General features: G+C 43.1%; 2 protein-coding genes across 2 annotated transcripts in view; one reads left to right on the top strand and one right to left on the bottom strand.

The window, feature by feature from the left end:
* Window positions 1-12,258, bottom strand: part of T265_14005 (hypothetical protein) — a gene marked incomplete at both ends in the record, with an annotated part of 52,400 nt that overhangs the window by 4,477 nt on the left and 35,665 nt on the right. Inside the window, 5 exons of the mRNA XM_009171617.1 lie at window positions 2,777-3,228; window positions 6,302-6,430; window positions 6,747-7,176; window positions 8,477-8,710; window positions 10,493-10,600. Of these exons, the coding sequence (XP_009169881.1) occupies window positions 2,777-3,228; window positions 6,302-6,430; window positions 6,747-7,176; window positions 8,477-8,710; window positions 10,493-10,600 (1,353 nt within the window). The remainder of the gene's footprint in view (window positions 1-2,776; window positions 3,229-6,301; window positions 6,431-6,746; window positions 7,177-8,476; window positions 8,711-10,492; window positions 10,601-12,258) is intronic.
* T265_06349 (hypothetical protein) overlaps window positions 1-12,258 on the top strand; it is a gene marked incomplete at both ends in the record, with an annotated part of 48,693 nt that overhangs the window by 1,024 nt on the left and 35,411 nt on the right. The window lies entirely within an intron of this gene.

Raw genomic sequence — 12,258 nt, 5'->3', positions numbered from 1 at the left:
GAGAGGAACTACCCAACCAACAGCGCACTGAAGATGTCTCCTCGAATGGTGACGAAACGTTTGCAAATCAATTGCCAAGCTCGGCGAACAGATCAACAGCCACCTGATCAATTGCCAAATTTGATAATCGTCTCTTAAATCTTACAGATAGCTGATTTGATACTACTGCCTATATGCGAACGTCTTCGCGACTCTGAATTTTAAACCAGCAACGGAATCGCTCCAACAACACTTCATTAGAGATCACACCGCCATCCAGTTCATCTCGGAAGGAGAAACCGATAGTTTCTTCCAATTCACAGATGTCGACCTTGAACGACATCACGATGGTGTACCGAAAACCTGTTTGGTCTTGGGAGTATACTAAGTTCGACAGCTTTGTTCCACTAAAGCAGAAATCGAATCTGATTCATAGCCTAACTAAAAGAGCAAAGAAAGTATGCTCTGATGGCGTGCTGGAACAAGAAAAACCAACTTTCAACAACGGTCTGAGAGTCACTGGGTTTCCCAACAATTTTGTTGTAAAGCATTTGAACAGGAGAAATATACCAGCCGACGTACTCAGTGAAAGACTGTTTACCAGTCGCAACGAAGCTTTCCCGGTCACTACACTCCGAACCTGGTTCACAAGAAATCGTCTGCGTTTCTTTAATCTCAAAGATAGAGGGCCTATCCACACCTAAAACATATTGCACTCATTCTCTTGCTGCTATGCAGCGGAACACACCGGACGCACTCCTAGCCAACCCATCCAAAGAATGAAGGAGCACATTACACTGGCTATTTTTTGACCCAAGAGAACGAAAACTAGGTCTGTAGTACAACATCTAGCACAACGTGATATCCACCCTACGCCTCCGCATTGTTTACAAGGCGCCATGGTCCAACTAACCCCATACATGCGCCCTGTGCTAAACACAACCACAGCACTGTCCCTACTGACGAGTTCATCCTACTGGTGACTTGGACTAATTGACTTTGATAGTTAACCAATGACGTCTCTCATTCGAGTTCATATTCGCGTACACCATAATCATTCAAATATGTTAAATACTGCTCTCTTAGCCTTGAAATGACCTTGCCGAGAGCATGTTCGTCAACCCATCTTTGTTCTTTTTGCCACAATCAACCAGGATAGTTACTGACGTGGATGTTGATTTTGCTCCGCAAGTGGTGGGGGAGCGTGGCAAAAGGGATAAAACCGGCAAAACCGTGAGAAAAATTGGAGGATTCCAGTTTTAATAAGAGAGGATGTAGATTTGTGTAGAAGTCTTTATCGTCCCAGAGGAATAGTCAGCGGTAAGCCGAATGCTAGGACACGCAAAGTAGACTTATATAGGTGCAAGCCGTGCACAGTGATGTTCATTTGAAATGTTGAGCTTCAGAACGTCTACTCCAAAACTCACGGTTATGGGTAAACCTATTGGTTCGTGAATTAGGCATGCTACAAATTCCAGAATGAGTGAAAGGCTACAGGAAACGCTGTGCCTACCTGATATACCCAAAATGAGCCAAACCAGCTGTTGGCTTTTGAAGAGTTTTCAACCACCTTATGTGTTGTACGCCTAAAGAGTAAGGCAGCTTTATACTGCTTTGTTGAGTTTCGAAATAAGATGAAGTTGCATCAAATGATTTTATAAAGTAGAGTGATATTTGATAGTTATTGGATTGACAAGTTCCAGTAAACATGACAAGAATGAAACGAACGAGAACTTTTGGTTTGTAGTGGGTGGTCTACCCACTAAGCTACCGAGGGCTCCCGTTTCATGTGCAGCAACATGTGCGCAGCCAAAATCCGCAAATGATTCGCAGCACCTCTGACCACTGAAATAACAGGAGATTTATCAGTGTCCACTGTATGACTTCCATTGTGATCCAGACACTGGTATCGTCCAGATAGCCAGAGGACACCGGCGTTAATTTTCGAGAAGTATGAACGGCATGACTGATTTTGAAACGAAAACTAGAATTATTCGTCGTGTGGATGGAAAAAGCGTGCCAAACGGACAAAAGATACCGACCTTCGGTTTATCAAAAAGTGTCTGACCGAACGAGCTATCAAGGACTCTTATTCCCCGTCACCCCTTATGGAACAACGCTTCAGTAACACGCCGGTTACGGAGGTCTAAGGAATCCACGTCAAAAGCAACCGAAGAAATAGCTCCAGCGTAAAAACGTAGGCTTCTTGAATAAAGAGAGTTCGTAACTATAAGTGTGCGTTAATTAAGCAGTGACAAGTATGCGCTTACGGGATATTTTATATTTAGCATTCCGGTCGCATCAGAGGTAAGTACCATTGATAATGTCTAGTTGGGGTGAAACTCTTTTCAAGCGCTACTGTATCCGATTTGGGATAGTCGGATTAAACGCTGAGTAGCTGGAAGGACAGGTGTGAGTATCGGTCTTATAAATCACACATCAATTGTGAGAGGGCCTGATGTCGCTCATCGTTTGGTTTTCATTTCAAAGGAGTGGGGACTAAAGCACTTAACACAAGGTCGATTGCTCTGAAAGTTTTTCGTACGCATGAACATCAAGGGTAGATTGAACAGTTCTATGTGAATAGCTTCATCAACCAGGTGATGCAGACTACGAGAATGAAAGTGAGATAATGGCTTCGTCATGATGCTATGGGAGCGATCAAAAAACTATGCTTGAACAATAAGATGGGAAACAATTATTTTAGGTGTGGTAAATTACCACGTGCTATCTCAAATAGGTAATCCCAGGTCGAGGCCAGAGAATACAGGGTAGCCAGCAAACTGTGGTCACTTACCTCTTGCACAAATTCCTTATCCACTCCAAGCCATTGGTGTTGATTTCGGTGATCTGCGAGGCGACTTCGAGAGCATCAGCAGACATTTCACCCCCGTTGGTTAGTATGTGGTAATCAGGGAGTCGCACAGTGGTTGCAACATCAAGCGGAATGGTTTTGATGAAGTTGGGTTCTTCGGCATCCGGACGACGGTAACATGTGAGGAATGCGTACTGAAGCAAGTCGTAGTATCGGAAAGTCGGCGTCCTCATACCAAGTTGGCCCACATATGCGTCACCACTGCAACCTTGCAAGAATAGCAACAACTTCAAACCTCGATTGCCAGCTACGGGAAAAATTGGCTCGAAATTTCCCATTCCAACACGGTAACGTTCGTCTATAAAATCAACCAGTGTGCGCACATCGTCCGGTGTTAGGTATGATAGGAGGCCGTCTAGTTCTTGCTTGAAGGTCTGTAACTCAACGGGCAGTGAATACCGAGAAATGCGCTATACATCAGTCCAACAAAAGAGGCATTGTTGGAGATATTTTGAAGGTATGCTTCTGGCTTGTGATAATCCCATGTAGGAAATCATGTTTAGGACAACACATGCAGGAAAGATCAAACACCGCAGACATCTTATCGGGGGCCTTCTCGGTGGGGATATTGCTCTTGAAATGGATAGTTTGCTGACCAGAGTAGTCTTGGTACATCAAAATGAAATAACCCATGAAATTCACACTACTGAATGAATATGCCACTATCTTTCTGAGCACTTTATCCCACTAAGTGCCATCTCTGGGTATTCCATATATATGAAGCTGGCTAGGTGTTGGAATATTTGTTGCTCGGGTGTATTCATTAGTATTTAATCGGATGGATGTTGATTTATTCGCCGAGCTTGGCAATCGGCTTGTGAACATTTCGTTGCCAACCGAGTGGACATCATCGATTGGCGGTTGGTTGGGCAGTACTCCTCTTCGTAATTGCGCTTATATAGTTTCCGAAAAAACATAATTAAGCTGCAATATGATTGGCTGTCTATTAGACGTCTGACTCGAATGACTTGTTGCAAAACGATCGCACCCAAAACAATATTCAGGATTCTGCTGTGCACTGCTGGACTAAAAACTTTTACTGAGTCATGCCATGCACATCAAGCTCATGTCGGTTAAAATTCAAGTGTTCAAATAGTGAAATTTTTCAGCTGCGAGGTTCCTCTCCGGACAACTGTTACGTGCCATGCGAGTCTAGAAAACCTGTCTGATATGTCTTCATCTAGAATGTGAAAATGCCCGCAAGATGTCAATGGAAAATTGGACGTGTTCGTTGTATCACAAAATCATCCTACATTACTACCATACACGCAGAGCGTTTGTGTGGAAACTATAATGAACTTCTGTTTTTTACCGATCAAATATAACACGTGCATTTCATCTGAAACATTACGTCAGAAAGTAGGTTACTCCACTCTCCATTGTGAAACATTCTACTGCGGAGCGCAGGATTTCCTTACTGCGATTCCACATTAAGAAAACACAGGGGAATATTGGATGGATGACTTCGTTTCAAACCGGCTTCAGCTCAATGGAGATATTTTATAACATCGATCATAGATCGTTCAAATACACTGTTACTTTCATAATCAGTTATGGCGCACCGGCTACCATTTTCAGTAAGCTGTTCTTCACTTGAATAGACCTGACCTGGCACCCAGATCAGTCTCGGAGATGGGTACGCGACTTATTCTCAGGGGTTCAACACGGACTATGGGTATGGAAATTTAACTTTTGATGGTGCAGCGCACGCTTGCTCGGCATCAGCTTGGACCCTGAATATTTTCAATCTTTTTTGTTGCATTTTTTGATGCATTTTCCTGGCTTCCCACCATGGTTTTGTGATACTCATTTCAGCCCAGCTGGGCGGCACAAGACCTTTACGGACTGGCGACTGCCTTATAGGTTACACTAATATGCCCCCAAGGCGAACGTTTGACATCCAATCTACAAACACCTAGCTCCAAAGTGTTCGAAAGTGGTTGCTTGAAAACGTGGAGTGTAGTTCTGTGGAAGAGGGTTTTCGGTGACGTTTACACGTTTGTCCTTCCTCAGCCTTTCGTGCTGACCCAATGTCTGAACTTTTCGATAATCACAGGCCCTGGCATCTCTAGACATCAAAGCCGCATTTAATTCTGTCAACTTAGCCACCTGATTAAACGGGCCTGAGCTACACACACACACACAAAACCTCGTACACATCAGGAAATGGTGGAGGGCGCCATTATATCAGGATTTATGCATCACGAATTTGGTCAGCCAAGCGCACTTCATCATGTTCTGCCTAGACGATGACGGCAGGTGGGCTTTTCTTAAAATATCGGTAATTTTTAATGAAGCTTTACCTGGTGATTGTCCCAAAGAACAGGCCGGCTTTTGCCCTGTTTCAGTGCTTGGCCACTGGTTCTTACGGATCACTGCTTAATTTCATGGCATTAACTTGTAAAAATCTCTCGGCCTTCTTAGTATACTTTTCCGTGACAGTCTACCTGACCCGGCTGCATATTCACGCTCCCTCTTGTTTCGTTTTGCCAACATGGGAGGAATATGAGCTGCATTTTGGTTAGGGCGTATACTCTTTCGAACGGATCGGCAAACTATTTGGGTGTTGGAACTTTGGTAGATCAAAAAGGTCGGTCTTCAGTTTGATTTTCAATGCCTCAGCAGTGAACCAATCTGGATATTCTGGACAATCTTAGGTCAGCCTTTTCCAGGAAGCTCATACTAACTGAGATTTTGATGTAATATGTTAGAGGGATCTGAAGGCCCCAATGATAAAGTTTGAAAACATTTTGTTAGAAAACTGAAAGATGGAAAACCATGTTTCCAGTTGTTATGGCGTCTCAGAGAAATGCGCGTAAATGTAGATGCACCTCCCGTGGATTACCAACCAGGCTAATAAGATAAACCTCATTGATAGGATATTCGACTGCTTTTTCAAAACGGCCGAAATAAATGGATCAAAAGCCTCATACCTTGGGGTTGACCACCTAAAACAGACTGATACACTTCGAATGTAAGTAACTGTTTCCTTCGTGTCACAATAATTTACTGGCATTTTCGTCCTACACATTGGACTCGCAACTGACAAATGGAATGGATCAAAAGCCTCATACCTTGGGGTTGATCACCTAAAACAGACTGATACACTTCGAAAGTAAGTAACTGTTTCCTTCGTGTCGCGATAATTTACCGACATTTTCATCCTACACATTGGACTCTCAACTGATAGACAGATGTACAAGCATTTTGTTGTACGAAGCCACTCAGTAATACTAAAACATACATCAACCTGGGGGTTCGAGATTGCCTGTAGTTCGAGTCCAACCTCAGCACCTAAAGTGCAGCTTCCCAGGCTTGATCAACCTGCTTCTTTCGGACGGCAAGGCAGCTGGGCACTGAAAGGGCACCGCAGTGCCCTTTCTGTGCCTCTTGTTTACAACAAGTGAAAGAGTACCAGCCTAGTGTCGAAATTTTTTCCCAGCTTACCGTTTCTACTGGTTTGCAAATCTTCGCAAGTGTGTTCCGACGTTGTTTTTGACTGTTTTCCACAACTCGGGTGGTTTTATTTGTTTGGGCTCCACTCAGTTTGATCGAAGGATTAGCTATTCGTTGCTTCTGGAACAGGTTCAGAAGAGGGGAAGTTAAACAGCACGCACATGCCCGAAGCAGCTGTTATTGATCAATTCGCTATTCTACACCGATTAGCTGGAACTCTTACAACATGGACTTTCTGAGTTATGCCAAACAACTGTATGGTGACTGCAAACAAAAACACTATTGTACGACTAAATAAGCTGTAATTTAAAATAATGCTGCTGCACGAAGGCGATTGGTCGTGATCCGCCCGAGGAACAGGAACCAACAGTGCACACTACTTACACATACAAAAGTAGTTAAAACAGTTTGCATTTTTGGCTACAAACAAACTCACCGCATGTTCTGCGCAGGCTAATCGTGAGTGGAACAAGTGCTTCTGTCTTTCGTCCCACGATAGAGATACGTCCCATAATCGAGGGTCAGATATAGGTAAGAATGCCCTGAGATTCAAACCCTTCTCCTGCTCCGTTTGCGCTTTCCCGCTCTGTTCTTCTTGGTATGACTGCGCCGAAATCGGGATTCGCTTAAATTCCTTTGCCATTCGTACATTCCTAGTGTACTTTCGGGCCACGTTTTGACTATCGCCATTTGCTTTGCTACTTGCCCTGACATCTAAGATTGGCTCCCTGATCAGTCCTGTTTCATCTGAGATCACAGTTGGCCGTGTTCGGAGTTCCGGTGGGAGACGAAATCCGGCTATGTTAAGCATATCGGTGACCACTTCTGCCTTGACTTCATTGTCAAGTTTTGTATTTGTATGTAAGCTGATCAAAGAAAGAGTAAATGTGACTGCGTCCATTTCAAGTATGGTCCAAACAATTGAGATAGTAATGGTAAGTTTTTCACTCTGCAGCACCAGGCCGGTACATCAGTAATTGGACAACAGCAAAGTATAACCCTGTAAGAAACAACTCCGTCCTTTTCTGCTTTGGTTCTGTGAATACCGTTTTTATTGACATGATATACTGCCGTGCTTAGTTTGTGGAGAGCATTAGTGTGGCATTGATTAGAATGTCTTTAAGTGTGGTGGCAAAAAACTCCAGGTCAGGAAAATTGTTTGAACTGTCAATTACCAGACCAATAAGAAGTGAACACTGATAGGTAATCAAAGTTTAAGAATCCTCAAATGAATTTTATAGTAAGTTACCAACTTCTGATCGAGGGAATTACATTTACTCAATCGTACAGATCGCATCAAAATTATAGGGCTTCGTCATTCAACACAGTTTATGCGACCGAACTGGCCAGAAGGATGAAGTGGGCGAGTAGAAAGCGACTCGCCCCATTCGGTCATTGACCATCGATAAAACTTGAACCCGCTCTTATCTGATCAAAGCTCACTTATGAGACGGAGCTATGATTGGTCGTGTGTTTCATCCAAACCTTTGTCGGTTGGTGGCTGGCCCGTTCTGTGTTTTACTCAGGTTAACATAAGATAGTTGGAGGTGTCACGATGGAGCTAACAACTTTCAACCCTCTCATACAAGATCCCGTAACAACTGCGCACTTATTAGGTTTTCCCATCAAGTTAATGCATTCGGACCAGTGATTCTAAGTCAGTAATGAACATCTTTCGTTTTAATTGTTGACGATGGCGTCTTTCGTGTTAAGACTACTGTCACGAATTCAGTAGACCATTGTTACGAAGAAGGTTCGTGGCTGCATATTTTCCACCGTTCCAAACCAAGTATTTGGGTTTGTCACACAGAAAAGTTACTAGGCCACACGGAATTTGAGGCGAGACCAGCGATACACAAGTTGACAATAGTATCGGTCAGCTGAGTTTTCTAATTAAGGTGAGATTGAGTTTCGATTCTCCAATTATCGAGGCTCCATTTTAAGCAATATTGCAAACGAAATCTACCGACCCCAAGTGCCGCCCAGCCAATCAGATGGTGGATAAGTTACAAACGGACATATACGCGCATCCAAAGAAGTACCCAAACAGCTTTTGCTATCCGATGAAACCCAAGGTATTAAACGGCAAACCTTAGAGCAAAAAGTAGTCGATTTTAACCGATTTCCGCCAGCATAACAATTACAGTATGACACATATTTGCATACCTTGGTGAAACGTTCACCTCAAGCAGCCAAGGTTTCAAATTTTCGTCCAGCAAGATGTCAAACCCGAAAAGTTCATGTGCACACGCTCTTCGGCGACAATTCTGGTCTACTAAAATGGAGATGGGGTTGATGACTGACGCTAGAGTTTTGAATACTATATCTTTCAGTTGCATCCAAAGTCCATCCACATTGACTCCACGATCCAGTAGGTAGCGCCAGAGTGTTTCCAACTTCCTGCGAGCAACGGGAGAGACGTCAGGGAAGTTGTGGTACGCTGGAAGTGTGGTACTGTTGTTATTACAATTAGACGAGCACCACCGACCAGATGTTCTTAGGTCATGGCAATACGGGTCATATGTGAAGCCAACTCATTCGGTCAAAAGAATCACGCGTCTTAAAACAACTGATTGAGTAAGAGTTAAAGTAAGTTGTTAGGCGAGAAAGTAGGCAGGTGGGCAATTGAGTGAGCAGCCATGTGAACAGACACGTAGGTAAGTAGGCGACAGCCACACAGATCTAAAATTACAGGGGAACCCAGGTTTCACTCAATAGAACGCTTCGGAGTTGTTTGTGGTAGCCGAGACTTCTCTCTTGTTATAACGAGACTCCACGATGGGTTTATCTACAAAAGACTTATCACGATACTGCTTGGATTAGACGCCCCTATCTAAAGATGATGAGGAATGTAGAAAAGAAAATTGAATGTGACGGTTGGCATGTAAACAACGGTCGTTAAAAAGTGAAACAGTTTCAATCACACTATATGATTTCATGTTCTCCGCTCATATAAACTCCCTGAAACATGTGCCTCCGCCATGGCCATCACATGATTTGGCTACCTTAATGTACTGAAGTTTGGTTGCCAGCATGGAATGATCGGCTTTTTAAAGTAGCCGAGGTGCTAGGAAAGAAGCTTTGCAACCGCCTGCATGTACATTGCAATTGGGCTTGCGCGTAATGCTGATGTTTTGCTGAGGCTATCGCTTGGTAGACCAATGAAACTAGCCAATTTCGTTTGAGTTTCTCGTCGTGGCCTTGAGCACACGCGCCACCTGATTGGTGCGACGTTCAGCCTTCCAGGCCTAATTGTGAGTGGCCAGTGATTTCATTGATCTGACAATAAGAAACTTAACCACTCATTCCAGTGCAGCTCACCAAGACTGATGAAAAAGTTAAAGCGACTCTGCCAAAGCACAAAAATTCCCAGCAGACTTAAGTAACCGAAAAACAACAGCAGAGACAGGCAAAATACTCTTCTGCTACGTTTACACTGGTCTCCACTGGTGTTAATTAACGAACGAAACTAACTGAAGCGGTAAATGGCAGCTGAGAAAATAAACAACTGGTTCTTGGTGATGAAGTACGGGGATTTTAAAAGCGGAAAGGAAGATCTGAGGAAAAGAAGGATCCCTCGGTTTTCGGCGAGCAATTATGATTTTGGAGAGTACCCAATGTGTTCTTACGAGGGAAGATTTCCCAAAGATGACTGGACCCAACATGATATCTATTCTGCTGTCTGGTCATCGTGATGATTGTTCTCTTATCCGTCAAAAGATTTTCATAGATTTTCCTAGTGGTACTTTATGGTTGTCAAGTTCGTTATAGGTGTCCGACTTTCGCAAGAATGTCCTACGAACCAGTTGCTAGGTCTTACAACTAAACCAGAATTAAAGCTTGTTTGGAGCGATGGTACTCAGGTTTGAATCACAGGACTTTAAACTTGACTAAACCATCTGGTAAAGCTTTGGTGGTCTGCAGTTTTCAGCCATTGGGGAAGCGTACATTTATGTCTGACTGTGTTAACCATAGTTTTCTTCTGAAAATCATTACAGTGATTAACACAGTTCTTATAAGTCCACAGGGTAATGCCACTCAAAAGTTCAGCTGCACTTGTTCCAGTGTGAGAAAGCATCCTCAAAAATGTGCGACTGTGAGGTTGGTGCAACCGGAAAGACTTGTAAGTACCACCGATGTTCTAGATGTGATGGGAGTGGGCCATAAAATGCAGAAACTCACCATTTGTTATTCTGTACACCTGTTGTGCCGTGTTTGTTATGTTTGTTGACAGAATAGTTGGTCAGGTGTACAAATCGATTGTTGATGTCCACGGCCGAAAGTGAATACCTATGAAGCGGTGCGTGAAATTATTATTATTGTAACTAAAATTCGTGTAAAAAAGAGTTGTATGAGTAGACAGAATTGTCATACTTAACATACTCATCGGAAGTCTCATCGACTGAAATATCTCAATCCGAAGCTGAGGCAAAGGGAGGGGTCAATGATGAGCCTGCAGATGCTGCTCAGAATATCCGAAAAATAAACCTGCTTGATAGGCTTTGCAGTTGGTCTTCGGACACGCTACACCAAACTTCATGCATACAGTTCATCGACTACATTGCACGTTGACAAGAATTAGATGAGTATGAAGATGAGTCCGCTGTACTGAAGCACTCGATATCAAGATGAAGGCCAGGTAGCATCCAGTGTTCTGGCAGGCGATCAGTTATGTCTACAGGCAGAAGGCAGGTTGCCTGAACGAGTTTGGAAGAGGTATGTTACTGTAAGATCCGCTGTGGGCCATAACACAATACGGTGAGAATGTCGACAAATTTTAGTGGTTCACACAATGCGAGTTTGTGGCACGGAATTAGGCTTGTCTTAAAAAACCGCACCCAATGGCTTTTTCAATCCTATCGAAACTTACTAAATTTCAGACAGACACATCTGGAACGACCTTACAGGATCTCATCTAAATCTATCGCATGTAACATTCATCGGCCGAATGTGCTGTATAAATATTGTCTGTTATTTAAGTTTGCACGAAATGGGCGACACACGCGAATATTTTCTTGACAGAAAAATGCTGTTAAGATCACTGATGATTCTTGAACAGTTCAGTCCAATTATCAGGTAGGCTTAGTCCCCGAATTTCTATCAGTTTCGTTTTATACCTGGATATTCAATCGAAGGTGCGCTTTCAGACAAATACTCGTTTGTAAAGCTCAAACAATGACTGAGGAGGAGCAAGGCTAACTAATGAGCTTTGAGAGTAGTTATCCAATTCTTTGGTCATCCTTGCTGGTATCATTCCCCAGATATTTCCGTTGTAACCTGTTGGAGGTAACCACTCGAGATGGAATTTTGAGCTGTCACTTGCTACATTTCTTGAGATAGACTAAGAACGACCTGTGCATAGCCAACTTGTTAACGAAATTGAAGCAGAAAAAGTGCACATACATAGGAACACTTAACGAATTCTCCTTTGTGTTAGGCGTTTTTGTTTATTCCAAATTGCTAAATTGTGCTTTCGCATGCCTCGTGTGCAAAGGCGATCATCTGTCACTTCGATCTCTTTTGAACGGCAGTTTAGAACAACGTGTTTATTCCCAGGGGATCACCACACAAGACTTTCTATTCAACAGTCCTTCGATGGTTCATGAAAAACTTGTGTACAACCCAGTTGATGTGCCTTAGAGGGTCCTTTGTTGATATTTTGGGGATCACCACACAAGACTTTCTATTCAAAAGTCCTTCGATGGTTCATGAAAAATTTGTGTACAACCCAGTTGATATGCCTTAGAAGGTTCTTTGTTGATATTTCCACGTTTACATTATCTTGATCAAACGCTGGCAATGAAAATATGTAAACAGATCACCCCATTTCGACAGCCTACGACCGGTTTTTTTGAGGCTCACCATGAATTGGCAATATCAGAGTCTCCCCCAAACTTATGTTCCGTTTGAACTCGAATTAAACAAATATGTTGGGAAATATCAGGGAT

Source organism: Opisthorchis viverrini, assembly GCF_000715545.1.
Source record: "Opisthorchis viverrini unplaced genomic scaffold opera_v5_126, whole genome shotgun sequence".
Lineage (NCBI taxonomy): Eukaryota > Metazoa > Platyhelminthes > Trematoda > Opisthorchiida > Opisthorchiidae > Opisthorchis > Opisthorchis viverrini.
This window is presented reverse-complemented; position numbering and strand designations above follow the sequence as displayed.